At 36.8% G+C, this 27,237-nt stretch overlaps 1 protein-coding gene across 2 annotated transcripts in view; it reads right to left on the reverse strand.

Moving 5' to 3' along the window:
- Window positions 1–376: 376 nt before the first annotated feature.
- Window positions 377–27,237, reverse strand: part of PTCH1 (patched 1) — a 99,952-nt gene continuing 73,091 nt past the window's right edge. The window contains exons 16-24 of one of the 2 annotated variants that reach the window (XM_087957902.1): window positions 23,672–23,820; window positions 20,235–20,409; window positions 17,885–18,165; window positions 16,389–16,526; window positions 13,967–14,109; window positions 10,131–10,230; window positions 7,783–8,037; window positions 5,284–5,815; window positions 377–4,287 (exon numbers count right to left, since the gene is read on the reverse strand). In XM_087957902.1, coding sequence (XP_087814028.1) covers window positions 5,285–5,815; window positions 7,783–8,037; window positions 10,131–10,230; window positions 13,967–14,109; window positions 16,389–16,526; window positions 17,885–18,165; window positions 20,235–20,409; window positions 23,672–23,820 — 1,772 coding nt within the window. In that variant the 3' untranslated portion in view covers window positions 377–4,287; window position 5,284. Of the gene's footprint in view, window positions 4,288–5,283; window positions 5,816–7,782; window positions 8,038–10,130; window positions 10,231–10,410; window positions 10,429–13,966; window positions 14,110–16,388; window positions 16,527–17,884; window positions 18,166–20,234; window positions 20,410–23,671; window positions 23,821–27,237 lie in introns of those variants that run through there. The other variant, XM_087957903.1, reaches the window with a different exon arrangement.

Raw genomic sequence — 27,237 nt, forward strand, 5'->3', positions numbered from 1 at the left:
TTCAGTCCTTGGTCCTGAAAGGTTGCCCACCCTACCACAAGACTATTGCTTTTTATAACCGACTAACACTGCTAATCCATTAGATCTGGTTCTTGAGAATTCAATGAAGAACTCCCTTTATTGTCTAGGCAGCAAAGCAGTCTCAGTCCACAATTTGTCAGAATTATAGATCTGTGGCTGCACACCAAAGATCTGTTGCAACTCTGAGATGGCCTTTATGCAGGTCTTTAAAATCCCACCATAAACATTTCATGTTAAACAATTAAGGTCATTACTGTGATTAAAAAGGTTGTCCAGAATATTGTTTCAGTTAGTCTGTATGAAGATACAAGCCACCATTTTTAATAAATGTTCCACAAGCAAAATACGTAAACAATAAGTTATAATATTTTTATTCTTGTTAGAATTTCTATCAGTGTTTGAACATTAATGTTTAGAGTTTGTACAAATTTTCATTTATGATTTAAAATTGAGAACCACACTAGATCACAAAATGGTAACCCTAAACAGTTCAGAATGACATGCAATATTCCACTCTCTCCTTAATACTGTTGACCTTGATTTTGTTTGCAAATGGGATAGATGAAAAATGTGCATTGTATTTTATGTCTCAGCATTGTTCCAAAACATAATGGTATCATTGTCACATATAAACTCTTTTAAAAATATAATTCTGTCAAAAGAATTGAGGACTACTATGTACACTACAAAAATAAATTTTCATATAAATAAATTATATGGCATACTTTTATCTTTGTAACTGAAAATACAAACCCATTCCTGCTAAAAACAGGCAATGAGAACCAGTCTGAATATTTTTTCCTTTCGACTTCTCACTATAAAAAACCTACTGAATGAGTTCTTAATGTAAATGTTATATATATCTTCCTATTTAACATTAGTAAGCATTCTATACAAATAAAAATTTCAATTAAAAAGTAAAAACATAGCTGTAATAGTGTTTCCAATAGAAATAAAATCCCTGCATTTTGTTTGTTATTAACTGGCATGACAAATACTGTAAGAAAACATTCTTATGATACAAAAATATAAATATCAACAATTTATCATTTAAAAACATAGAAGAGCTGATCACTGAAATCTTTTGCCAATGTGACAAGAGAATGTGGTCTATATTATACACCAAGGAGTAGGCAGTCCCATAAAATAAAAAGATGTGTCTCTCTGACACACAAACACACACACTGAGGAAAGTTAAGGTGAAAACTACTGAAAACTATATTCTTGTACTTGCTCACTTTCTCCCTTTCTTAAAAAATAGAAAGCAACTAAGCAACTGTCATAACTTTTGAGTCACCAGTACCAGATAGAGAATATAGCTTACAATTGGTACCAACTTTGAAAGATTGTTTCATTCTTTCTCTTTATAATCTGACTTTACCAAGATTTGAGTATTTAGATGCTTCTGTGGCAAAATAGGCCTAGTGATATTTCCTGCCTTTCGTACCACTGAGACAATGAGATACCCAGTTGTTCTTCAGAAAATTCAGATTAGACTGATATCCACAACCACTCTGCCTCAATGTATTACTGATGTTGGAGCTGAAAGGGCCATATTAGTTAATGTATTACAATGACAGATATATAGCAGGGAGGAATGAGAAGCTGTGAGCAAAAGACAAGTATTACTCTATTCAAACAGTGACTAAATAGGGAGATTGATTACTGAAATAATCATATCAGGCTCATGCAATACGGGCTACCAAGGTTTGTACGACACTGCTTCTTACTAAAGTTAAATCAAGCTGAATTTAGGTGTTACATTGCTTGATGCAAAATCACTTAAATATTTGAGGGTTTTTTAGACATAGCTTCTCTTGGCTAATTGGATAAAAGTAATTGCTCCAGAACTTCTTAACAAATGCCTGATGAGTGCTGATGGATAAGCACAAGTCTCAAATTTAACAGGCATTGTGTGAAAGCATTAGCTTTCATTCACTGAGGTGTGTTCAGAAGAGTATTTGCTGAGCTATGCGCCAGCAAGAAACTGCTTTCAAATGCTATCAGAGTGTATTTTATCACTGTGCATATAATCCTGCTTTTAACTCAAATTATATGTAGGAGATCAATTTGCATGTTGTCTCTCATGCTTCTCAGAGTTTTGTTGAAAAGGAGAATTCTCTTGGTGGATATGATGATGTTGTAAGGGCAGCTCATGCAACATGTGGAAGAAACGCAGGAATATCTCTCTTTTCATGAGATCGGGACACAGCAGAGAAAATTAACCTCATATTTTTCAGCCTCTGTTACTATTTTAAACTAAAATGCTAAATGTTAACAAAGATGGTAGGGAAGCCATGCTGACTCTGCGCTTTTCATATAGTTACATAAAAATATTTTTTCTTTGAAATGTAGAAATGATGTTTAAAATTGAAAACGTAAAGAACATTTAATTAAAGGATAAAACTTTTAAATTTTTGATGAAAACCTTCCAAGTTCATGTAGTTTTATATGGAATACAGGGCATGTATCGATAATTTGTGTAGCTTACGTCTTCTGGCTTTGCCTTTCTTACTTGATTGCTTCAAGTAATTCGTTCCTATTTTACTATATTTTCTTTTATACATTTGTTACTCTTACACTCTGAGAAATGAAAGCCATAAAAATAGTGTTAAATGAACCATCTTACTTCTTGCTGGGCTTTGCCTAATATGGTAAGTTTTTCATTATTATTACAAATTTGAAAATTCTGATGCTTATTTAAACATCTAAATTATTAATACTTAAGGTGTATTAAGATAGTGTTTCTCAACCTGGTATCTTCCTGATTAAAGGGCCTATAGTACAACACACCAGGGTTGCCAGCTTGAAGACAACATTAAAAGGGTTGTGTTTTCAGATCTGATAACCTAATGAAAATGTTGTTTGGCTAACTTGAAAGTTTCATAAAATGTTGGGACAAAAAAGATGAACTACATCAATTGTATTGCATATTGCAGCCATGACCATCTATGATCATGACAATCAAGTGCAGTTCTAAAATACACCAAACTTTTTACCATTTAGTTTCCAGCATCTCTTCCTGATTCTGTTTTGAATATGTGGGATGATGCAGTGAGGACAAGAGGCTATTTTGTTCTCACTGGAGATATAGCCACGGTGCAGTCAGCAGAGGCAGTTTCTGTAGTTTGTTCATGGCCAAGTACAATACACCAGAAGCCTAGAACCTACAAATGCTGGCTCCCAATCATTCCACTCCTGTTTTTTTAATGGTGGTATTAACAATTGTTAAGCTCCATCTCCATCATCATCATCATCATTATAATATTATTATTACTATTATTGGTGGTTTGTCACAGAGCCAGCTGTTTAGACTGGATGTGGAATTTTATTAATTAATTATTGACTGATTGCAATCTTACAAATATTTGCTCACCCATGAAAATTTGCATTAATGCTGATTGAACTGAAAAGAACAAATTTGTAGCCTCAGCCAACATTGGTAGGTTATTAAAGGCAAAAGGGGTTATACAACAGGTAATTTTCTGGCCAAAACTCTTACATGTGAGCCATTAATAAGAGATGAGAATTATAGGTACGTCACATACTTTCAGTGCTACATTCATTTCAGCAGGGCATATGTTAGATGTTCACAATAATCTGTTCTCCACAAAACAGTTACAGTACACAAACCACACAGCTATGCCTACTTCAGTCATCAGCGTTAAATAAACTGCTCTTCATATCTGCTCATTAAGGAAAATTATCACGCATAGCGTGTTTGAAAGTTAACAGAAATATTTCATACTACCACAGGGCTGTGATATGAAAATTTTTAAAATAGTTTAACATTCTCTCTCTCTCTCACACACACACAAATATATATATTTATGAACCTTTACACGAAAATATCCTAATACATTAGCAATATTTGCATAGAATTATACATGTAAATCATACAATATTTAAGCAGCAGCAACATATGCTGAAATTTATGACTAGTTTAAGCTTAATTGTGGCATAGAAATCAACGTACAGTAAGTACAGAGCACAAACAACAGTCCCCACTCTGTTAAACAGGAGTTTAACACAACTCCAGATTATACTACTTTATAGCGATTCTCTCGTATGTTACAGATGTGTACATCTTTTAAATATTTATAGAAATAATTCACAAAAATTTACAATAGATTACAGTAAAGGGGAATATTTGTCCTGGTGCAGCATTGTCCTTTCCCCCCCATAACTTGAAGTAGTTTCTCTTCAAGCGTTTCTGGAAAGACGAGGTCTCCCATCTTTGGCCTCTTCTTTGCTTCAGTTATTTCCCTGTACAAATAAAGACAAAAAAAGGAGTCCCCCCTGTTCACTTAAAGTTCAGCAAAGATAAATAAATCATCTCAGCCGAAGCCATTCAGCAAGGCAAGGCTGCAATTAAAAGTCACAAGATGTATGTGTGTGTGTGTGTAAAACACTCAAGCTATATATATGATCTGGACTTTTTCTGAGTGCTTTAATGTGGACATAGTAAATTCTAAGAAAAACAATTTAACCACCTCTGTTGTTTAGTAGTTCCCTTATTAAGATACTGTAATTTTCCCTCATATCGTACTGTCATCTTATATTCCATAACTTCCTTCATTGGCTCCAATGAGCATAGGCTGTGCTTATACATAATGCTGAGCCAGGACTATGTGTCTATGGCTTCACTCACATATTTCCTCTTACCCCTCCTGTGCTTCAGGGTAGCATTAATGGGGAAATAGAAAATAATGACTTGTTTTTCTTCTTTTCAACTAATTTATCAACATATTCAAACTGGGTTAGCTAAATCAATCACCAGTAAGAGCAAGAAGCTTTTTCCTTCTTAGCCCACAATCACCCTGGCTGCCATCAAGTGAACCCAGAAAACAGATATTGTCTCTTAAATTTGAGTCTAGACTCAAGCCCCTTTTTATTTATTAAATTCATATAATTGCCCATCTCATTTGTATGTTTTAGAAATTCCTCAATACAATAAGAAATTGCTTAAAGCTATAGCAGGCTATAGCAATAGTACTTAGACTTATATACCGTTTCATATTTCCCTCAATAATCTGGCTCCTCGTTTTACCAACCTTGGAAGGATGGAAGGCTGAGTCACCCTTGAACCTGTGAGGATCGAACTCCTGACAGTGAGCTGAATTAGCCTGAAATACTGCATTCTAACCACTGGGCAATTATGGCTCAATGCTAAGAGGTGGGTAAGAAGTGCGCTGAAAGCAATTATGCATGCTCTGGCAGATGGTGTGAGTAATGCTACCCACTGGAGATGGAAAGCTTTACCTTAATCTGAGCCCTCGCCATGAGTCCTTTCTTCACATTCAACATCTTGCAGTTCTATGATTTCTATTTTAGAGTTCCTCCTCTCACACCGGACATTAAATGGCACATGAGGATCCTCAAATTGTCCATGCTCAGCTTCATGGTGTCTCTCATAGGCTGGACAGCTCCCTCCATGAGGATTGTGGCTATGCCCAGCAGGATGTACAGCTACAGTAACTGAAGCTGAGGCAGTCACAGTAGTGATAGGCTGGCAGCATGGCGGCACAGAAGAGCCTGTGGCAGTGAAGGCTGGATTTCTGATGTTCTGAGAACGAGTTCTCTGACCAGAGCAATCCCTGTTATTAGAACAGGAATGCCCTTTAGTAAAAGTTTCAAAGGCATCTCTACGTGGCCGGTAAGGGGGTGGTTGAAGTCCTTCCCTTAGTTCTCTTTTCAATTTCTTGCTTTTATGCCATGTTTGTTGGGTTCCGGGGTCTTGATTAGATTGTACCTTTGGGCTTGATGGATAATAGCTTGCTTCTGGTTGGATCACCTGAAAAAAAAGGGGCAGGGAAACCTTTGAGCCATACTGTGGAACCAAATGTTATTATCTGATTTATAAAACAGTTTTTTGTTGCATTAATTAAATTTACTTTGCCACAGCTAAGTTACTTGGAAGCCTCCATTTATTGTTGCTCTATAGCCCTTTTATTTCATAAAGAGCAACAAAGCATCATCGCAGCAAAACAAAAGATCGTGCCTCCATCCACAAAATCACTTTCCACAATCTCACTCAGGTGTGTCCTCATTAATCCATTTAAGTAGTTTCTCCTTTTGCAAAAAAGTGGAATGGAAACATTTTCTCGTGTGGCTCTATAAGCAAACACTCTTGGTTTTTTGGCAAGTATAAAATACTAATGAGATGGCACATTTAACTAATCAAACTTCAAAATATGTACAGTATAGCATCTTTTTAAATCAAATACTTTTGATCCAGAAGTGTACCTCTGCTCAGGGGCATCCACAGGTGGGGTCAATAATACAAAAATACCTGGCACAGCCAGACACTCAAACTCCTGCCCCCTTTTAGTGTATGTTGTTCTCATGTAACAGGACGAGCCTTCAATTGCCCAGTCACGCCTGCCATTTTGATCCTGTTGATTTCCTCTTCACCACTATGGATGCCCCTGACTCTACTTGTTTTTTATGGCTCTAATTACCTATTCTTCATCTCAGAAGCAGCACTGGAAGCTAAGCAGAAGAAAAGAATCCCTTTTTATCTCCTACTTTAGCTTGTTCAAAGATAAATATGAATTGGACATGGTTTGGAAAAAATACTTTGATAAATATTCATCACTTGTGTCAACTTCCAGCTAGAAGTTTTTCTTTTTCTTCCTGACTGCTTACATTCAAAGGCTACTTAATACTAATGAAAGAGAACCTGGAAAAACTCAATTTCTGACTTGGAAATTATCTCAACCAAACCATACCAATCCACTTCTCTACTCACATCTCTGTCAGAAAAAAAATATACAAATTAAACCCACCTATATTCATTTAGCAGTGGACTGATTCTAACACTTCACTGCTTTTTCATTACTGCAGTTGAATTTTGTAATAAGTAGAATTTAGAAATACAATTAAAGGACAGGTGAAAGTAGACTTTGTATTATTACCCCTTTTTGTGTTCTGGAGATAAGATTATGAACACATGCCTTGCTCATTAATCATCTCCTTCACTTACAAACAATTACTGCAGGGGTGGGATTCAATTTTTTTAACAACCGATTTTGTGGGCGTGGCTTAGGTGGTAGGCATGGCTTGGTGGTCATGTGACTGGGTGGACATGGCTTGGTGGTCATGTTATTGGCTGAGTGTGGCCAACTCAATATCACTCACATCGAGGCACGCATCTCCTCGCCTGGCCTCTCAAGACTGTGGGGATGCTGCAACAGTCATAAGTGTGAAAAATGGTCATAAGTCACTTTTTTCAATGCCATTGTAACTTTGAATGGTCACTCCACACAAGCAAAGTACCAGCAAAGATGGGGAAAAAAACTCCAGAGAAGTTCCTGAGACAGGAAGTCTAGGCCTGCCAAGAATGTAATAAGGGTTAACGGAGAGGCAGTTTCTGTAAGCAACACCAGAATGTTTCCTTCCTGCCTTCCTTACAGGATTAGGCCAGTAATATCTTCTAACAACCGGTTCTCCGAACTGCTTAGAATGTTAACAACTGGTTCTAGCGAATAGGTGCGAACTGGTAGAATCCCACCCCTGAATTACTGTTTTCCGTACACTTATAGTCACATGAAATTTCTAAACAGATATTACCTAACAATGTCCCTTGTTCAAAGAATTATAATTTAGTATTTTTAACTATAGCCATTTTCTATTTTAATTTATTATAAATATTCTTTCCTGAAATGAACTGATTCCCTGCTTCAGGATTATTTTTAACAATAGGAATGTGGGATCAATGGTACTATAAATTAAATATCAAATGGGATTTCAGTTACTCACCGTGGATTTGGCAAACACTGGGTTTTCAGTTGCTTCAACAATTACTTGATGGGCTGGGCCTCCAGTTCTCTGTGGACCCTCATACTGATGTAGCTCCTCACTGATTCCTGATACTGTTGTCTGAGAACTGTATTCGGAATCAGATGTATCTGAGCCATTTTGACCATGAGTTGGTGGAACAGCAAACCTCACAATGCTTGGAGGAAGTTCAGAAGAAGGGGTAGGTAGTCTGCTCCTTCCATCAGCTGGAGAAACCTGAGAATAACATTTTTACAGCTCTTAATAAATCAATGAAAGTTTGGGGCATTTTCTCAAGATTAGAGAAATACCCACAATCAGTCTTTGAAAAATTACAGACAAATTGCTTCCATTTTCCACCTAACAAACCTTGATGAACAGTGCAGGAAGATAATATGTATTAAGATTTGATACACTGTTATTTAAACTGTGTTACTGCACGATACATGGGTTGCTGTTGTTATGAAGTAAAAGGGCTCCAATTATTTCATACCTCCAAGTATTGTTACCCCACCCAGTTCTGTGACAGTCTGTAGCATAATTCTTTTCACTGAAGCATCCTCCACATTACCCATCCTACATTCACCTCCTGTTCAGATCACTGAAAAATCAACTGATCAATCTTCTAATATATTTTTTAATACAGAACTTATTTTCTCCCTATATTTTTCCACATTCACTCATTCCTTTCCTTTCCTTCCTTTTCATTCAATAATTTTTCACAGTAAATAAGAAAAAAAGATAAAAAAATGAAAAACATAAAAAAAAATTAATTTTTCACTGTCTCTGCTAGTTGGGAGGAACCTGAACCTGCTAGTTGGTAGGATACCAAAGATATGCCAGTTTGGAAGGTAAGCAGCAGTTTAGGTTCCTAATTTAATAGACTAGTATAAGTATGCTTGGGGTAAAACTGGCTATTGATTGCACTTGTGGCATTCTGATCAAAATCTACCAGAACTCACTCAAACTGTCTTTGCCATTAGTAGGGAACTATGTAAAAGTCTCAATTGACTAAAGCTATAAAAGAAAGTGAAAGTGAAAATTTATATTGCCCGCTATTCACACATGGCAACTCAAGGTAGCTTCCAAGGATATAAAACGTCATATATATAAAAATAAAACTAATGAAAGAAAACAATCAAATAATAAATTAATATAATAATATAATAGCCCCCATTCCTCACCACAGCAACAACACATGGATCGATATGACATGTGAAAGATTGTGTTTTGGAATATGGAGGGAGGGAAGGAAAAAGGCAGGAAGGGAGTGTCTATGAAACAAAGGAAGAGGAAATAATCTGAATAAGGATGGTCTCATCTTTTAGACTGGAGCTGATGAATACATGTAGATGTGGGTTCATTATGAAAAAAAGGGCTAAAATATATGTCAAAAAGTATGAATTGCCACCATATGGTGATTCCGGGTGAGTATGAAAAAAGGAATTCAGAGATTGGGGATCTTTATTATAACATTCTAATGAACAGTAACAATAAAACAACAAAGGATGAATTGTGAAGAAATTCTGAAAGAATGGGATTTGAGGAGAAAAGTTCTGTTGGTGTTATGAGGGGATGAATGGGAATGAGACAAGATAGTAAAAAAATGGCTATTAGAGCATTAACAGACCTAAGAATTAATTAGGATGACGATTCTTCCATGAGTTCATGCTTTTTAAAAAAATCTGCTGTTTCAAGTACTTTGTTTAAGTACATAATTTGTGTTTAGAAGAATGTTATCTGTAACATCTTCTCTATGAATACTGCATGCAGTACATTATTTTTCAAACAGGCAGCTCTCTTCTGGGTCTGCAACCGACCAAACTTGATGTCATCATCTGTTCTTCTCTTCCCCAAAAAAATTGTTTCAGGAGAAAGGAAAAAAGGGAAGATGACCTGCCTCAGAGGTAGCTGCAAGTACTGGAATGAAGTCAACCCTGATTAATAGTAATCAATTGGGGGCACTAGCTATGATGTATAGAGGACTTTAATAGATATATATTTAAGCTTTGTGAATTTTTGTATTATCTGCCTTTTCCCCTTTTTTCAATGTTCAATGTTCACAAGGCACAAGACAAATGAAAGATAACCATAGTTGGACCATAAAATAATACATATCCAATTCCAACTGTTGATAAAAATTCTACTTCAGAATCTACTTTTCCACATCAGAAAAGTTAGATCTGTAAAATAAATTTAAGTTTTGGATTTTGAATTATGTTATCGAAGTAATAAATATTATAAAGCAATATAATTTAAAATAGTAAAGCACAAAATAGATATCATTATAACAGAACTTGGGGGGGATTTCTATTGAGCATAATACTGACCTCAGGATACGGTCCAAATAGGGAAAGGAGAACAGGAAGCAGCACCAATCCATTCAAAGCGCCTAAGATAGTTAAAATCGCCAAAACAGCAAAGAAATACCTGAAACATTTAAAGAAATAAACAGTTACAATCAGAAAGTGTGTTCAATACTAAACATAGAAGACAAGACAGATAATACACAGTACTTTCATTAAATATTCAAGCAAGCATGCTAACATAACATTCTTTTTTTTCCATTTAATGAATAAACTCAGCATGCAATTTTGTTTTCTTTTTTACCTTTTGGATTAGAGAGTTCTACATTCCACAACCAAAGTGTTAGTTCAAAAAAGGAAAGAAAAAAAGTTTGTTAATTTGCCAGAATCTTTCAGCATGTAATGTTATTTATGAACGTGTTACACAAACATAAAAATATGGAATGCAAACTGAATGACTGAAAGGATTGAAAGCACAAATACAATGAAAGAGGCCCTCCATTAGTGAAAATCCAGCAGAAGCAAACAAATGAAGTGAAGGGTGTAGAATTTAAACAATTTAGCCTAGAAGGAGAAAGAAGTCCACTTCTCCCAGCAACTAATCCAGTGTGAAATGCTCCTGCTCTAACAGCAGAATCTCTAATTAAATCTCTAGTGTATCAGGTAAGGCTTTTCCTTGTCATTCATTAATCATAACTTTCCGCCTTGAATTCTGTGAGCTCCACTTTTACCAAATAGCTCAAATTGCAACCTTTTTAAACACAGGAACCCGCTTTTGCAAAGAAAATGCAAGCCATTCTGTGGTAAGCCAGAGCATTGTATTGCATAAGAGCCCTCTTCAATAGCCAAGCTACATTGCAAGCTAATCTTTTGTTGAACAATTTAGCATCTCTGAACGCTCTTGTTTTGTGTCACCCAATTCAAACATAAAGGCTGAAGGACTATGGAAGAAGAGGAGAGTGCACAAGTGCTTGTCCTTTCCCACCATTGAGGGCTAAGGTCTGGCATCCTTCATGAATAACATGGCAAACCTGCCAGCCAAGAGGAAAGCTGGGCTAGAAAATATCCAGCATGGGGGAAAGTGGGGATGGGATAGGGAGCAGGAAAAAGAGAGGGAGGGAGGGAGAGAGCAGGGAGAAAAAGGCTAAACCCAAAGATGCATTTATGGTGCAGATTTTAGGCAGCTGTTTGAAAGTGAAAGGAACAGAAGGGAGAGATGAGTCAAATCTTTTGTCAATAGTTTTGCTCATGATGTCATTTAAACGGGGGGGGGTGGGGGAGAGACTACAGCTATCCTCCCGATATGGAAGTATTACATCTGTAAGTTTCTGGTCTTAATTAGTGGAAAGGGGAGGGGAAAACAAGCAACCAATTTCCTACACTAATGTAAATGAATACAACTTTATACTAGAGTTCATACGCAACTTCATATAAGACTTGCTGGAGTCAATTGCATCTCATCAGTCTTGCTCTAGAATAAACAGGCTGATTACAGATCTGACCACTGAGTGTATAAAACCTCTACCCAGATGTGCTGTTGAGCTTAAACTCTATTCCTTAAGGGAAAAATGCAGCCTTTCTCGGGTCTTGAAACAATGCCCAAGCTTTGCTTATTTACTTTCCATCCATCTTCAAAAGAGAGAGAGAGAGAAAGAGAGAGAGACGGAGAAAGGGAGAGAGAGAGGGGGAAAATAAACTAAACCAAACCCAGGTTGTGCTAGAAATAACAAAAGCCAAGCTCAATTTTAAGACACTAAAAATATTTTTTTGAAAAAGTAATTTTTCAAGGATGGAGACCTAAGGGGCAGTACTGACCACTAGTTGTGTGGTGTTCTGTTCTCACAATAAAATATGAACAGAAGCCCCACTGGTAAAAATGAAGAACGCATATCACTAGCAATCTCTTGCCTGAAGTAAAGAATAAGATGGCAATGCCCTTCCCTGTGTTCTATAGGTAGAAGCTATTGAGAGGCGATTAATATTTACTCCAACAGATAAGATTGAAACACATCTCTTACCACAATCAATGGAAGCAGATTGGCAATTGGGAGGCAAACAGGGGAAGGTAAACCATGTGGCGCAGACAACTTGCTCTTCAACATCTTTCTACCACTTACTATTCTGCTCTGCTATTTTCTTCTACCCAGTATAAACACAGTAAGGCTCAGAGTTGCCCAATTGCTGAGGCTGAGCACTCAAAATCCTAATTACTTCATGATGAAATCACATCTGGAATACCTTATGTAAACACTGAGGAGAGAAATGATGCAGGAATGTAATGAAGAACTGAACAGAGGGGAGAAGTAAGAGGAAGCTTATGGGAAGCTAGGTGTAAACTAGCTTCGAATTTGGAGATATAAGAGAGATATGATTTCAAAATGTTTTGAGAAATTACATTTCTGTGGTGTTCTTTTGACTTTTATATGTTTAGCAATCTAATACTAACAATAGGTTGTTTTCATAATATCCATTCATCTTATTCTAGTTTGTCTGCAATGCTATACCGTAGAGAGTTGCTTTTCTGCTCAAAAACTCTGCCTACGAGGCAGATAGGATCCATTTCCAGCATCTCTCCAGAGAGTTCTCCTAAAGCAAGAATTGGTTTGATTCTTTTTATCTGAGAAATTAATATCCTTAATTAAATCCACCAGCTTTCTTTAGGGTCTAACCGAAAGGCCAACAGGCGGTTTTATGGATTTTACAGTACATCCTATAATCTTGCTAACTGAACATTCATTTCTAATTTTCTTCTTTAATTTTGGTCAGAAAAAGCTTTTTATAACCTTTAGTTTGGAAAAAAAGGGGCGGGGAGAGAAAGGTCCAGGGTGCTTATAGTTTTATAGGATTTTCAACTCAAAATTATTTTCTATATAAATTGTTGTAAACAATTTTGGTGAAAGGCCATCTCTGGTTAACCACTGGCAGTAGGTAGTCTTTGAGATTAACACAATGTTTTTATTAAATAAAAGGCTCGGCTGCTAAAGAGCCTTTCTGAGTTTTTCTCAGCACCTGCAATGCAAGCAGGGTTAAAATAACTAGTAACACAGTACAGTAAAAGTGGAGCCACAAGATTGCAGGCATGTTACGTTATTACAACAGCAGGCAAATAGAAATGTCCAAGTTTCCAAAGCAGAAATAGGCAAAATAAATTAGGAATTGTGAGAAGCCACACCCATTAGGGCGGCTGCATCTCTCCCTTTCTCTCCGCCTTAACCCAGTTCAATATTGAAATTCCCAAACTCAAATTGAGACCGTCCAAAGCTTGCTGGGAAAAAAGGAAGCAAATAACTGGATCTCCTTGTTCAGAAATAAAGAAACAGGAGAAGTCTGTTTCTACCTTTAGACGAGACAGGAGACAAAAGAGAGAAAAACAGTTACAAAGCAACAATATTCTGCTAACAATATTGCCTACAATCCATAATTGGGTGGTGCTTTTATTATAATAAAGCAACATTTTATAACAAGCAGGGGCAGATAGTTCTGAACTCTTTATCAAGCAAGAAGTTATAAAATAAAGTATAGAGAAGAAAAAAAGTGTATTGTAAAATTTAAAGCCAATTGTTGGGGGTTTTGCTTCTTATATCCTCCTTGCTTTTTGCTTGAAGAAGAGTTCTGGAGTACTTGAAAGGTTGTGACAATTTTTGGTGTCCAGCCATGTAGTTTGGATTTTATTTCATTGACAAATTTGGATAAAACTGCTCTTCATTAGTGTAACACTGACATACAGCCCAACAGAATATTGCTTCTCTTATCCACATGTCTTATTATTTAATTATTAAGGACATTTAAGTAATCAGATAAGTGAGGTTCATTTTGTTCTCATAAAACAAAAGGGAAAAATGAAAATAAGCAAGCTCTACCTGACAATAAAGTCAAATTCAGATCCTGCAAGCATTAACACGCCAAGTAGTGTAGACACAGCACCATCCAATACAGGTGCAAACATGTGTTCTAATGCAAGGATAGTCCTACGATTTTTGTCTCCTATCGCTGTTAGAAATGCCTAGAAAAAAAATTAATTAGTATGCACATCTATAGAATATATTCATTATTCTTTCTTCCTGTTTTATGTTTTATTAAAATTCCATTCATTTCACCTAATAAGCAGAACTAGGGTATCACTGATGCTGTGTATTGTTCTTCCTAACATTTAACACGTCTTATCTTTCTTCCATTTAAAACTTGATGATAATGATTTAATATATTACATTACAGTATTAATTACATTAATATTTATACTGGAGTTCCTTTCACCCTTATATTCTTAAAATGTGTAATCACACTCCCTTAATTGTACTTTTTGACCATCTAAGGTCGGAAAAGGTGTTATATCACAGATTGTTATATATCAATATAATACAGCAAAACATCAGCTAGATAAGACAATGTATTTCTGATGTTATATATACAGAGCCCTTGTACATAATGGTTTGGATTTCAACTTCCCTTGACCTTAGGAAGCATGGACAATGACAATGACAATGACATGTGGGAGTTGTAGTTCCGAACATCTGGACAGCACTGAATTAATGTACATTGTAGTTGGGCTCATAGAAAAATTAAAGAGACAGAAATTGGGATTTGTACATGCAAATAATGGATGGATCAATAGTCACTGAATTTTATAAGTTCTGAGTTACAAAAACATGCAGTGTAGGTTTTAGCACACTAAAATGAATGCATCTGTGAGATGTGGGAGGAAAAGAGAAGGGAGAGTAGATATGAATGAAATATTCATTTGCAAAAATTCATTTTAAGTACTATATACTGCAATTTATTGATAGCTAAATACTGAATATTTCATATTCTGTATGACTTTATTTTTTATGTTCAGCCAGCTATCCTCACACTTTTGTAGTTCCCCTTTTAGGCTTCTGGTAATGTTTTTCATTTCCAGTTGTGATTCTGGAAGAATGCTTTTAAAATATGTCTTCTATTTTAAGTAAAGCTCCATTGTGATATTAGAAAGCTGACATCCAAGTGCTAGATCAGCAGGCAGTTTTTTAATTTTAAAAAGGGGTAGAAGGCAAGTGGCAAAAAACATTAACTTAACAGGGCTACAAAAAACCAAACAAACAAAGGTAGCAGTTAGGGCTTTCTATACCTTTTTTTGTTTTGTTTTTTTCAATCAAGGGGCCACCCATCCTCAATTCTGCCATCCAATTAAAAAATAAATAAAGACACAAACTGGAAGAAAAATACTCTAAAAGAAATCTGGTAGCTTTATTCTAATTCTTACATGACAGCTGCCTGAAGTATTTTGGTAGCAAATGACTAGGGGCATGGAGATAAAAGGCATAAGTAGATGAGATGTAAACTAATCACCTTGAGGTATGTCAGCATTTTAAAAAATAGCACCTGGTGCTACTTTTAGGGTGTGTTTGTGTATGACAGAGACAGAGACAGAGAGGGAATGACAGACATAAATCTGCAATGCATGGGAGAGGATATTTAACCTGTTACATCTTCAACTATAATTCCAACAACAAAAATCTACAATTAGTGCTGTTTAAAACACCCTCCTGTAGGTGCCAAGGAGATAGTGAAATTCACATAATAGCTTAAATTTTCATCACTCAAATGGCACAGATGGGAAAACTAGCACCTAGAAAATTATGTTTCCACATACACTAATATGAGTATGTAGAACCATCTGTTTTGGGAAATAGGCATAATTGATTATGCTATAAAATTACTCCTAATTTAAAGCCTTGGTATTTGCTTTGTACCAGTGTAAATATAAATATGTGAGAATTTGTGCAAACATATAAAAGCACACACACCCCAAAGTAGAAGTTCCTCATCCCTTTAAATATATTTTCAAAAAAATCTTCAACATTATGGGGGTAATAGACAAACCAATTTGATTATAATATTGTATACATATCCCAGATGCCTGAGATAAAGTTTATGAATTCATCTAGAAAAATAATTGAGTGTGTGTGTGTGTGTGTGTGTGTGTGTGTATCACCTCTTGATAACTTCTCAAAAAACAACAACAACAAAACAAGGAAAACACATACATTTAAACATACATGTGACATACTTTTATACTTCTAGTTTATATGAATTAACTGAGAAAACATAAGAAAACAAATAACTAAGAAATATGTAAACATTTTAACATTTTGCTATTGCATGCAAAGTATTTGCAATTTATTTATATGGTCATATTGTGGTATGCAAATTTGTACTTGATTTTAGAACAACTGCACAACAACAATCCCCCCCCACACACACACACATTTCATGTCAGAAATTAGAAGCAATGTTGCCACCTACCAAAGCAATATGAACTGTGAATTCCACTCCAATTCCAACAGATGCAATCAGGATGACAACAGGAACTGCACTTAGTTTTATTCCAATTAGACCCATCATGCCAAAGAGTTCCACCGTCATAAGAGCCAGTACAACCACCTAAAAGATTTTGGATGGTGGTTAATGATTTATCATGTTGCAGAAACAAAAGCATAGATGCAAAGCACAACTAGCTTATTATTTTTTTTAAACCCTTAAGTTATTATGTTAAGTGTCTATATCCTTAGAAATGTCATATAGTAATTTCCTCTGAAGGTAAGTTTATAATTTGGCACTGCAATCTAAAACTTTGTTAGTCTTCCATTTTTTTTGCAATGTTTCACCCTCTACTTAATTCAGTCCTAGTACTGAGATAGATATATAAAAAGATACAAGATTTTGACTAAGTAGATAACTGTAGGAGGAGGTCAAAACATTCTGTACAAATGATAGAATTCCTTTCTATAACCCAAAACCACTTCTGTTGGAATCACAATAAATTATTTTATAAGCTAATGACTCATGACTGATAACATACACAGCCAAGTCTTTAGACAGCTCTTCTAGACTAAACATTTACCTTTTTACATACCTGTTATACAAATCTATAGGCTGAAACCCAGTAATCATTTTTTACCTCTACCATTTTATAAGTTGCAGAGAAGTTCATAAAGTTAAGGCAGAATAACATCAAACATTCTGCTTGAAAAGAATACTAGTGTACTGAAAGACATTTGGTGCTTCGCAGAACATATACAAAAGTAGTCTGTCTATTCAGTTTATATTCACCATTTTATTTATTTATTTTACACTCGGCAGCACTATGCCACATTCTTCTCTCCCGTTGGAGTTGAACATTGTTAACGACAACCAGACTCCTCAAGAGTGAAAGAGTCGCATAATACCCACCACAGTCTAGGATTATGGTTACCTTGAGGTAAAATGAGCAACCTATAAATGTTATAAATAATGAGTTATACTAGCATTAGAGGTCAATGGGTGCTCAGGTGCTCAGAGAGTCTGTGCAGTTTAAGGAGAGCCATGCTTTGGGGATTATCTTGCATTTCTCATCTGGAATCCCTGAAACCTTGAGAACTAACAGCAAAAGGCTGTATAGGTTTAAATGAAGATGTTTCAAACAAGAAAATGATTCCAAAAGCCAAAATTGTCCATTACAAATACATACTGTACATACTTTAAAAAAAACATGTTATAATTTTTACTTTATTTTCTAGGGTATTTAGATGAAGCTAAATGTTTTAGCCATCTTTATTTCTAAAACTTCCACTTAATACTGGGTCAAAATATTAAGGCTATTACAGCATATACCTTTAGCAAGAAAACCTGCCCCCTCAAGAAGTAGAATAAATATATCATGAATGATGCAATATACACACTCCACTAGTAGCTCAGACATAAACAAAACCTTCCTGAGTTAGAGCTAGGCTAAAAGGAATTTGACTTCAACAAAGACTTACAATGATCCCAGCTGTCCAGGGGTTCAGAAGAATGAGGGCACACACCAGAAATGTGCAGGCCAGAACCACGCTAATGGATAAGAGGAGCCAATGACGAAGGCTTATATATTGTTCCCAAAAGAGAAATGGATATCCATTTGGATAACTGGGAATGCCAAGGCTAGTATAATTATTGCAGATTGCTCTCACTTTCTCTATTGCTTCCACAAAATCAGAAGTATCGCGCAGTCCATTGAGGTAGAAAGGAAATTGAGCATATTCAATAGGCTCAGCTTCTGGGACTAAGGAAAGGAGGGGAAAGGACAATAAATATAAATATAAATATTTTATACATACACATGGAAAGAATCATGAATGTAGAAGGAAAAAGATGAGTGTGATTGTTTAGATGTCCTGTGTTAGCATAGTAGTGCATAGTAGCATAGTGTAGTAATTTACATTTAAATATGACTTTGGATACACCGTGAAATGCCACACATACAGTTCTCTGAATAACAAAAAGGCACAGGGTATGTCAGATTTCATTCATGCATGCCTCCATTGGATTCTATGCAGTGTATATTTGAATGCTACAAAGAAATCCCGAAAAGAACATTCTAAAGAGAAAATAGCAGCGGTATTCTAAAACCACTAATTTTTTTTGGCTGGAGTCCTCGTTGTCTCAAAACAGAAAAAAAAAATCCTTCAGAATTGACTTTTTTTTTTTATCATCACACAGTAGATTTTTGTAACATTACTGCACATTGTAGGGAATTTCAGAGAAGTTGGTAAGTTTGTCCATCGTAAAAGCAAAGATAAACTAACATATTTTCTGTGGGTTAATTTTATGTGAACCAGATCATGAAAGTTGATGCTCTAATGCATTTTGGCCTTTATGATTCTACAAGGTTGTCTGTCATTGCTTTAACTAATTAATTCTGTACCCATATTCTAAACTTCTCCTATTAACCTGGAACAAGTTATATTATAAAAGTACCCACATTGTTTACAAACTGTCAAAGCATAAAATACTTCTATTTAAAGTATTTTAGATAGGAAGCCGAACTACTAGGATGGAAAGGATTTGAAAATATCCATTCAACTTAATCTATTTTGTTTCACAATTTGCTATCAGCAAACATTAAGCCACATTAAGTGACAACCTCACAAATATTTGCAGATTAAATTATGTTTAATATTTGAACTGAGGGGATTACAAAATCTCAAGTACCTTTATACCATTCTTATATAAGGGTAATACTTCTGAAATCCTTGTATTGCTGACAGCACTATAATCCCAACAATTTACAATGAAGCAGTGAATAAGGCCAGGATTATCAGTTAAATATTTTGAATGCTAAAATTAGCCAGTACTGTACATTTGTTACATTTTCTCTGGCTATTGAAAATAACCTTGAGAGTCAGTCAAAGAAAGATTAAATACTTCAAGTGGTTAATTCAGGAAATACATAATTTTTATCCTTTAATGACATGGCATATCTACATTTTTCATGCTCTTTTGAAAGCAATGCTAAGTCCACCATACAACCCATTCTTTTCTCCTACTAAAGGAAGCTTTTTATAACTAGCTTTGGAGCAAACTAGCTGTGTGTTCCTGACTCTGCAGGGTCATTCCCTTGACTTGCTAAACATGATTTGCCCTATTATAATCTCAACTATAAATTTTCATTAAGACACGATTTGGCTGGGTGCCCAAGAGCTTTAGGATTGAGATAGAAGGACAATTTCCTTGTTATCCAGTTGTATTGCCGTAAATACCACTTCTCTTCTTCCTTCACGCCTGCCACCCAATAACTAGCTAGCAGCCCAACCAATAAATCAAGTGTCAAAACAACATTAAATTAGTATTGCTATTTAGAGCGGGTTGAGGAAAAATGCAAGGAAAATGGATATAGTTCTTTTAGATGTCTTCTCATCCCCACTCTTACAGTTCACAGATACAAGGTAGGTGTTAGAGAATAATCTAGTTTTCCAGAAATTCTTTGCTTGCTGACAGATTCCAAACAAACCTGCAATCATTCCCAATGACAAAAAATCTGCATGGAACTAGGTTTCCCTTACTTATAAAATGAGCTTGCCCTACTGAAATGAAATGCTTAATGCAAGATTTAAACTTTGATATAAACTATTAAATATTTTTTCCCAAAATGCTACTACAGTACAGCATTCTTCTACTACATTACACAACCACATCTATCTCCTGAGTTTTTACAGAATAAAGCAATATATATTATTTTGTTTATAGTCAGAGTCCTGGAAAATGTCAGTGGACTTAAAAGCTGATAAGCCTGGAAGGAAAAGCAGAGACATTTGAATAAATAGCAAGATATTATAATAAAAGGTTCCTTACTGGTTACTGGCATATAGTCTGCTTTATCATGGACCCATTCTGGACGGTGGGGCCGGATGTTGGCTTGAGAGGCAGCGTAGGCCACAGGATCATTGCTAACCCAGGCTGTTAGGTACATGTAGAAGGCCTTTGGGTTAATGATTCCATCTGCATCCACCAAGCGCTGTTTAGCCAACTGAAAAATGCAAAGTCTTTCAGAATCACTCTTGCTCAAATCTTTAACACAAAAAGGCTGAGGCACACAGCAGATGAGAGCACACAGAACATATGTTTGTGAGAAACATATTTTTATAGAGAGACCACAAGCATATTATTCCCAGCATGGGAGATATTTTGTATCCAGATTTTTCAAACTGCTTGGAATGGTGTAAAACGCTTTGCGTGCAATTCGTCAGAAACATTAAATCAAAAGAAGGTTCCAGATGAATACTGAGCCAATTAAGCCTAAATTCTCATACACAGTCTGCAGCCAAGAGGGGCAAATGACCAAACTGCCAAGAAATATATTTAAAGGTGGTTTTGAGAAAAGGGAAGAAAAAAAAAATCTGGCAAGAGTCCTGTAGACGTCTGTGTGCAGTTAACCTCTGTTGTTAACACTGAAGGAAATGCCACCCAGTAAATGGAGGAGAGCTATAAAAATAAAACAACATCTGTACAAATTTTGCTAGTGCTTGTCTCCTATGACCTACATATTTAGAAGATACCCAGCATCAAAAACCAGATGAATGTATCCTGAATATTCTCTTCAGGGGGACAAATAGGCAAATGAATTGGATGGCTTTGAATAAGATAGTTTTAAAATTTTAGACCAAAATCTACTTGGTTAAACTACAAAAATTGTGATATTCAGTAGGTGCTAGAAAAGAAAAAGGCTTTTTGGTTTGTTCTTCATTCTGCCACAACTTTCATTTTTAAGGCTTTCTAATTATTTGAAAGAACAGTGGCAACAATGCTTTTTAAAAAAGAAGTTGGAATCTAGAATCAATTAACCCACCAACTATATGTCTTCAAATTGTTTCTAGACTTGCAGAATAAAATTCACGGGCCCTGAGGTTCTCATAGAACAATTTTATCTCTCTCAGGCAGAGGAAATTATATCGTGAGCCACAGGCCTACCATATTTGTTATACTGTGCAGTTGGTATTTTAAGTTTTAAGAGTCATTTGGAATTCTTTAATTTCATTTTATGTCCCCGTTCTGCCTCCTTCTTCTGCTGGATTTCTTGATGAAGGCTGACACACTAATAACATAAATATACAAAATGCCCTTTTTTAAAAATGTCAAATGCCAATCATCATTATCATCATCATCATCTAATTTGTGGCAGGAAAGATTTAATTTTATCCTATGCAGTAAAACATACTGTCCTTATTGGCAGAATTCTGCTCTCCACTGTTTGCTGGGAACTCAGAGGAGAAAGGGACAACGAGAACTAACCTATTTCAGTGTGTGGGAAGACTGACAAGAGAAAGATGATCCTTTTTTTAACGACCCCATAATCCCTTGCGGGGTGGAGTCTGGGCAACTGAATGGAGCTGAGTGTTTACTGGCCAGGTGCCCTTCCTGTTGCCAATGTGGAGGTTTTTTTCCAGCAGATATATTCTCAGTGTGCCCAGAAAGAGAAATAGCTGCCTCTACCAAGGATCGAACTCACAGCCTCCTGATTGTGAGGCAAGAGCTCCACCTCTAGCACCACTTGACAAGAGAAAGATATACCTTGAATAATCTGAGCCCAGTTTATCAAGGTTGAATATTACAACTCCTGCCCGGAGAAGAAAAAAGAAAGAAAAAGAAAAACAAGGAAATCCAGTTACCTCTTGAAAAAGCACCTTTGGGTCCTGCCCAAAAAAGCAAACAAAGGAAAAACTTTTGGGTTTGATGTAAAATGTACACATTGAATCATTCCAATAATTGCGCAGCTACATTCTGAACTAATTGGAATTTCTGAACAGATTTGCAAAGGAAAACAAATATATAAAATGCACCCCAGGAATCTACCTTAGAAGTTACTCCTCTTAAGAAATGCTCTAGCTAGCCAGTAAATCAGCCTAAGCTGCCAACAAGCAAGTCTAGCTATGGCAACTATCCTGAGTCCCAACAATAAATCTTCCCACAGCAGCTGTGCTCTGCTTCTTGGAGAATGTGACTCATCCTCAACAAAAGAAGTACACCTTTTGGTTGGGTTCCTGTCTTTAAAACAGGGTTGTCTAACCTTGGCAACTTTAAAGACTTGTGGACTTCAATTCCCAGAAGTCCGCAGCCATCTACAAAACCACCCACTGTTTCCAAGCATCTATTCAGAACTTTCACAGCTTTACATGATTCTGCTCTAAAGAAGAAACAGATCTATATCCTTGGTGTACTCATAATCAGAGAACGTTAGACAATACTCAATATCTTCATGAATATTATGAAAAGCACATGAGTCTAAATCACACTGTGCAAAACTCTAGAATCAAGTCATTTAAGACAAGAGAAACATTTTCTTTGGATTTTTCCCAACAGTTAGGAGCAAACTCACCATAACAGAGTAGCTATGGCTCTTGGCCTAGTGAAGGCCTCAAAAAAGGCTATCCTAGCACCCAAGACAACTAAAAAATGTAGAGAAATATTAGAATTATATTCTGATCCCTGTTAAGCGATGAGCAGGCTAGGATCCATGCTATTGCTGATAACTTAAGAGTCTCTAGAGCTCCACAGCTCCAATCTACTTTCTAGAAAAATATATCCAAAACCTGTGCAGTCATTATTCAGGGTGAGAGGATTCCTGTGTGCATTTTTTTCAGAGATTTCAAATTTGCTTTCCTTCAGGAGGCAATAACAAATAGCACAAATGCTATTAACTCATCATCAAACTAGTCCGTTTAAGGTAGCTGCATACCACTTAGGCAAAGGATAGAATATGATTTTATATGGTGAAAGGAAGAAAACGAGGGAGAAGGCAATGTGGTTCATTGCCAATATAACATAACATCCAGGAGGGGCAATAGTATTTATTGCTCCACTGTGGTTCCTGGGAGGCTGCCCAGAGCCTGAAGCCGAATACAGCCAATCCCAAAGGTCAAGAAGCAAGCATACCAGTCATCAGCCGGATGTTTTCAACAATTCTGAGCACATTTTCAGCTCAGTATAGTCAACTGAAATCAACTGGAACTCATTCTAGCAATTGCTAGTTGTGAGCACATGCATATCGACATTGGTTAAACAGCCAATTTATCTTGAGCTTATTTCTACCATTGTTCAACTCATTACTTCTTTTGCTTTTGGTGTGTTAAAATTACCGAGCAAATACAGGGATCTTATAAAAATGGGAGCAGCTCAGAGGTATTGTCTTCCAAGTTCATTAAAGTTTTAACAGTAAATGAGTTCATGAATAAAGAAACATTTGCATTGTCCCATTTGAAACCACAGACATACAACTGTATTTTTGAACATACCTGGCTCATGTTAAGGGGTTTATCTCGGATGTTTGAAATAGTCTGAACTAGAAGTTTGTAAGCCAAAACAGCGTCTTCAGATCCGTTTTTGTAACTCTGAAGGGTGATCTTCCCAGATTTCCAGTCTTTGTCAAAAGCTTCTTGAAGACCTGTTGGAAGGCAACACTCCCACCGGTTAATAAATCCTCATCTACCCAGCTCAAAATGGAAGAGAGACAGGAGACTAACAAGACTTTTTTCCCCCAACTAATAAAGAAAGGGTTTCAGGACTCCAAGGTTTTCAGCTCTTGAGTAAGTGCTGACAAGACTTGTGAAACGTTGCCATTACTTTCCTAGTGTTCTTTTTGACTCTTAGTTCTGTCTGTTCCAGCATCTCCCCATAGCCCTGAAACAAGAAGAGTCTGGCTGGAGAACTGTCACCTGCCTCCCAAGCAGATGTTTGGGAGGGAGCCCTAAACTTGAGACACTGGCCTCCCAGAAGTGCAGGCCTTGCATAGCTTACCTTCGCCATCTTCCAACTTGTCTATGGAAGGCTGCCAGGCCAGGGTTCCAGACAGACCTCCTGCTGTCTCAAAACTAGCCCAATTCTCCCACACCCACTTAGCTAAACTTCTCCACACGTGAAAACATTGACATCATAACACTACTGTGTGTGTGTGGCTGAACACATGGCTTGTATATAACAAAACAAGCTTTGCAGACACTTCATGCGTGCAAGATTTACTCTGGCACTCGAGCTTATTTCAGCTATGCAGTGTTTCAAATTTGATCTGTAAAAGGCACTTCAGAGCATATGGGAATGCAAAAATGCAGCAGCCCCAAACCAGCCAGATGCTTTAATGTGTTGCAATAGGTGTTATGTTCATGTACCTATCTTCTCCAAAACATTTCTTGGAGATCAGATATGAAGGACTGCTCAGTCTTAATGTTTATGCATAGAGGAAGAGAATGTATACAACCAATACAGGTTTGGTAAAACATTTCTTTTAAACTTAAAAAAAGTCTCCATGTTTTGTGACAGAACTCCGATGAGCAGGGTTACTATCTGTATGGTGTGCTAATAAGAAATGAGAACACACACACAGTAAAGAACCGGACTTGAAAACTACAATGAAAGACATAAGCAGCAAGTAACTTGCAAACAAAGCGCTTAGAGGGAAAATTCATTGCTTCGTTCAAATACAATCCAGGTACTGAGCCAAAAAACTGTAATAACAAAATCAGAAATGGGGCCATTATCTGGAAAAAAAAAAAAAGTTTTATCCATTCATAACCCTAAAAGGAATTACACAATGGGGAGGAGACACAAAGGACTTTAGTTGTTTCGGCTACCACTAGATGCTGAAGCCATAGGTTATACAACAACATGACCAGAAATTCCACCGCGAAGCTGGAGGAAAAAGAAACTCACACCGCACCATTCAAACTTCAAACAGCAACCCAGCTCCTGCTTGAGCACAGCATGAGTGAACATGATTTTGTCAATTTGTTCCATCTGTTCAACTTGTGGAGCTAATACAAGTTGTGGGATCTGCTGCCAGCACGTGTAAAGATCACAGCCAACACCTATTCACTCTCAACTGTTCTTTTCCTCTTTGCCACCCCTTCCAAGGGAGAGGTTGAGGGGGGGGAAATACCTCACAGAGCAAATTTGGATCAGATTTAGAATAGGAAGCCACAGCCCGGCGCAAGGAGGCTGTGTGAGAACAGATGAACCAACCGCAGAGAAGCAGAGAAGAGAAAGGTGGGAGGGATCCACCAACCCACCTCACAGCTGCACTGGGAGGCTGTTATCAAAACCATCCTTACAGAACTGATAGGCTAGCCATAGCTACAAAGAGGGAAGAAACTCTGAAAGAAGAACAGAGTCTGAATGACACAACCATGGGTACTCATTCTTGTTTGCAAACTCTTTCTCTGTTTCCTGTAGAGAAGGGTGACAACTTTAAGACTTGTGGACTTCAACTCCCAGAATTCTACAGCCAGTCAAGCTGGCTAGGGAATTCTGAGAGTTGAAGACCACAAGTCTTAAAGTTGCCGAGGTTGGACACCTCTGCTTTAGAGGTTTCCACATGCAGAAATTTATAATAAAACTTCCACTTTGACATTCGGAATAAAACCACTGAGAGGGTGCACACCTACCAGACACAACACATACAACTTGGCTAGAGAAAGAGAGAACAGCTATTGACCCTAGTTATTTGAAATTAATTTACAAAGCTGCAACCCCCCACCCAAAAATACTGATATATATATTGCATAATATGAATTTATCTGATTAGCGTGTACAATATCCATCTGGCATTCCCTGAAATGTTGGTCAGAGAGAATATATATACTGTATTTCAATGCAGATTAATCGTTTCTTTTCTTAGTTAAAGGAAAGAAATAACTGAGTTATCTGCATGAAATTAGTGTATGTGTCTCAAAAGAATATGGGTAGTCTTTGTTGAGTGACTATAACTGGGATCTGCAACTCAGTTATTAAGCAAAGTGATCTCGAAATGAAACTGCAACTTTGCACATGATTTTATTTTTGCTTTGCTTTGCTTTGCAGACCTCAAAAAGAACTCCTCATAAATGTGAGGACTTGTTAGCAAATAAATTATACAGGACTATCTGTATAATTTGTAAAAGTCTCAATTTTCATAAAAATTACACAGGAGATAAGCATCAATTATTGTTACGATCAGGGGTAGGATTCAAATTTCTTAACTACCGGTTCTGTGAATGTGGCCTAATTTGTGGGTGTGGCTTGGTGGTCATGTGACTGGGTGGGCATGGCTTGCTGACTGGGCATGGCTTGGTGATCATGTGACTTGGTGGGCATGGCTTGTATATAATTATTATAAATATTTATGTAAATATTGATTTTTTTTATTAAAAAAGAGCAACTTTTACCCAAAACAGGCAAAGCAGGCAGGCAGATTGAGTTGCTCACAGAATCACAGATTCACCATCTATCTGCAATCGGTTATCTGAGTCTGTCACATAAAATTTGCTAGCAAGCAAACTCACAAAATTAACTCAGAACACACCATGTATGTAAATATTGAATTTTTTACTAAAAAAAGAGCAACTTTTACCCCAAAGCAGGCAGGCAGATTGAGTTGCTCACAGAATCACAGATTAACTAAGAGATCTATCTATCTGCAATCGGCTACTTGAGTCTGCACTGAAAAGATTCAGTCCTGAAGAAGGTTCGGCTCAGCTTTTAGATTAGCCAGAAAGCAAGAAATCCAAGGATTTCCTGGTTTCTAGCTAATCTAAATCTCCTAGCAGAGCAGAACAACTAATGGTTGGTGGGGAAAATGGAAAAATAGCAACTTACCAAACCAGGCAAGTTGGATGGTACGCATGCCAGGTAAGGAGTGAGTGGACGGGGAGGTGCTGGGCCAGCCAGTGGAGCGATTTGCTGGTTCTCCGAACTGGGGACAATCGTGTGTGCAGCCGTTTGCAAGAAATCATCAGCTGTGCTGCCTGGACAGCTGACAAGCACTCCGCTCCGGTGCGCAGCGTTTGAAAATCCTCTTGTTTCCTGCTTTTTCAACCTCAGCTGTGCCAAG

Source organism: Notechis scutatus, chromosome 2, assembly GCF_049901735.1.
Source record: "Notechis scutatus isolate UNSWTSFEM ecotype Mainland chromosome 2, rNotScu1.2, whole genome shotgun sequence".
Taxonomy (NCBI): Eukaryota; Metazoa; Chordata; class Lepidosauria; order Squamata; family Elapidae; genus Notechis; species Notechis scutatus.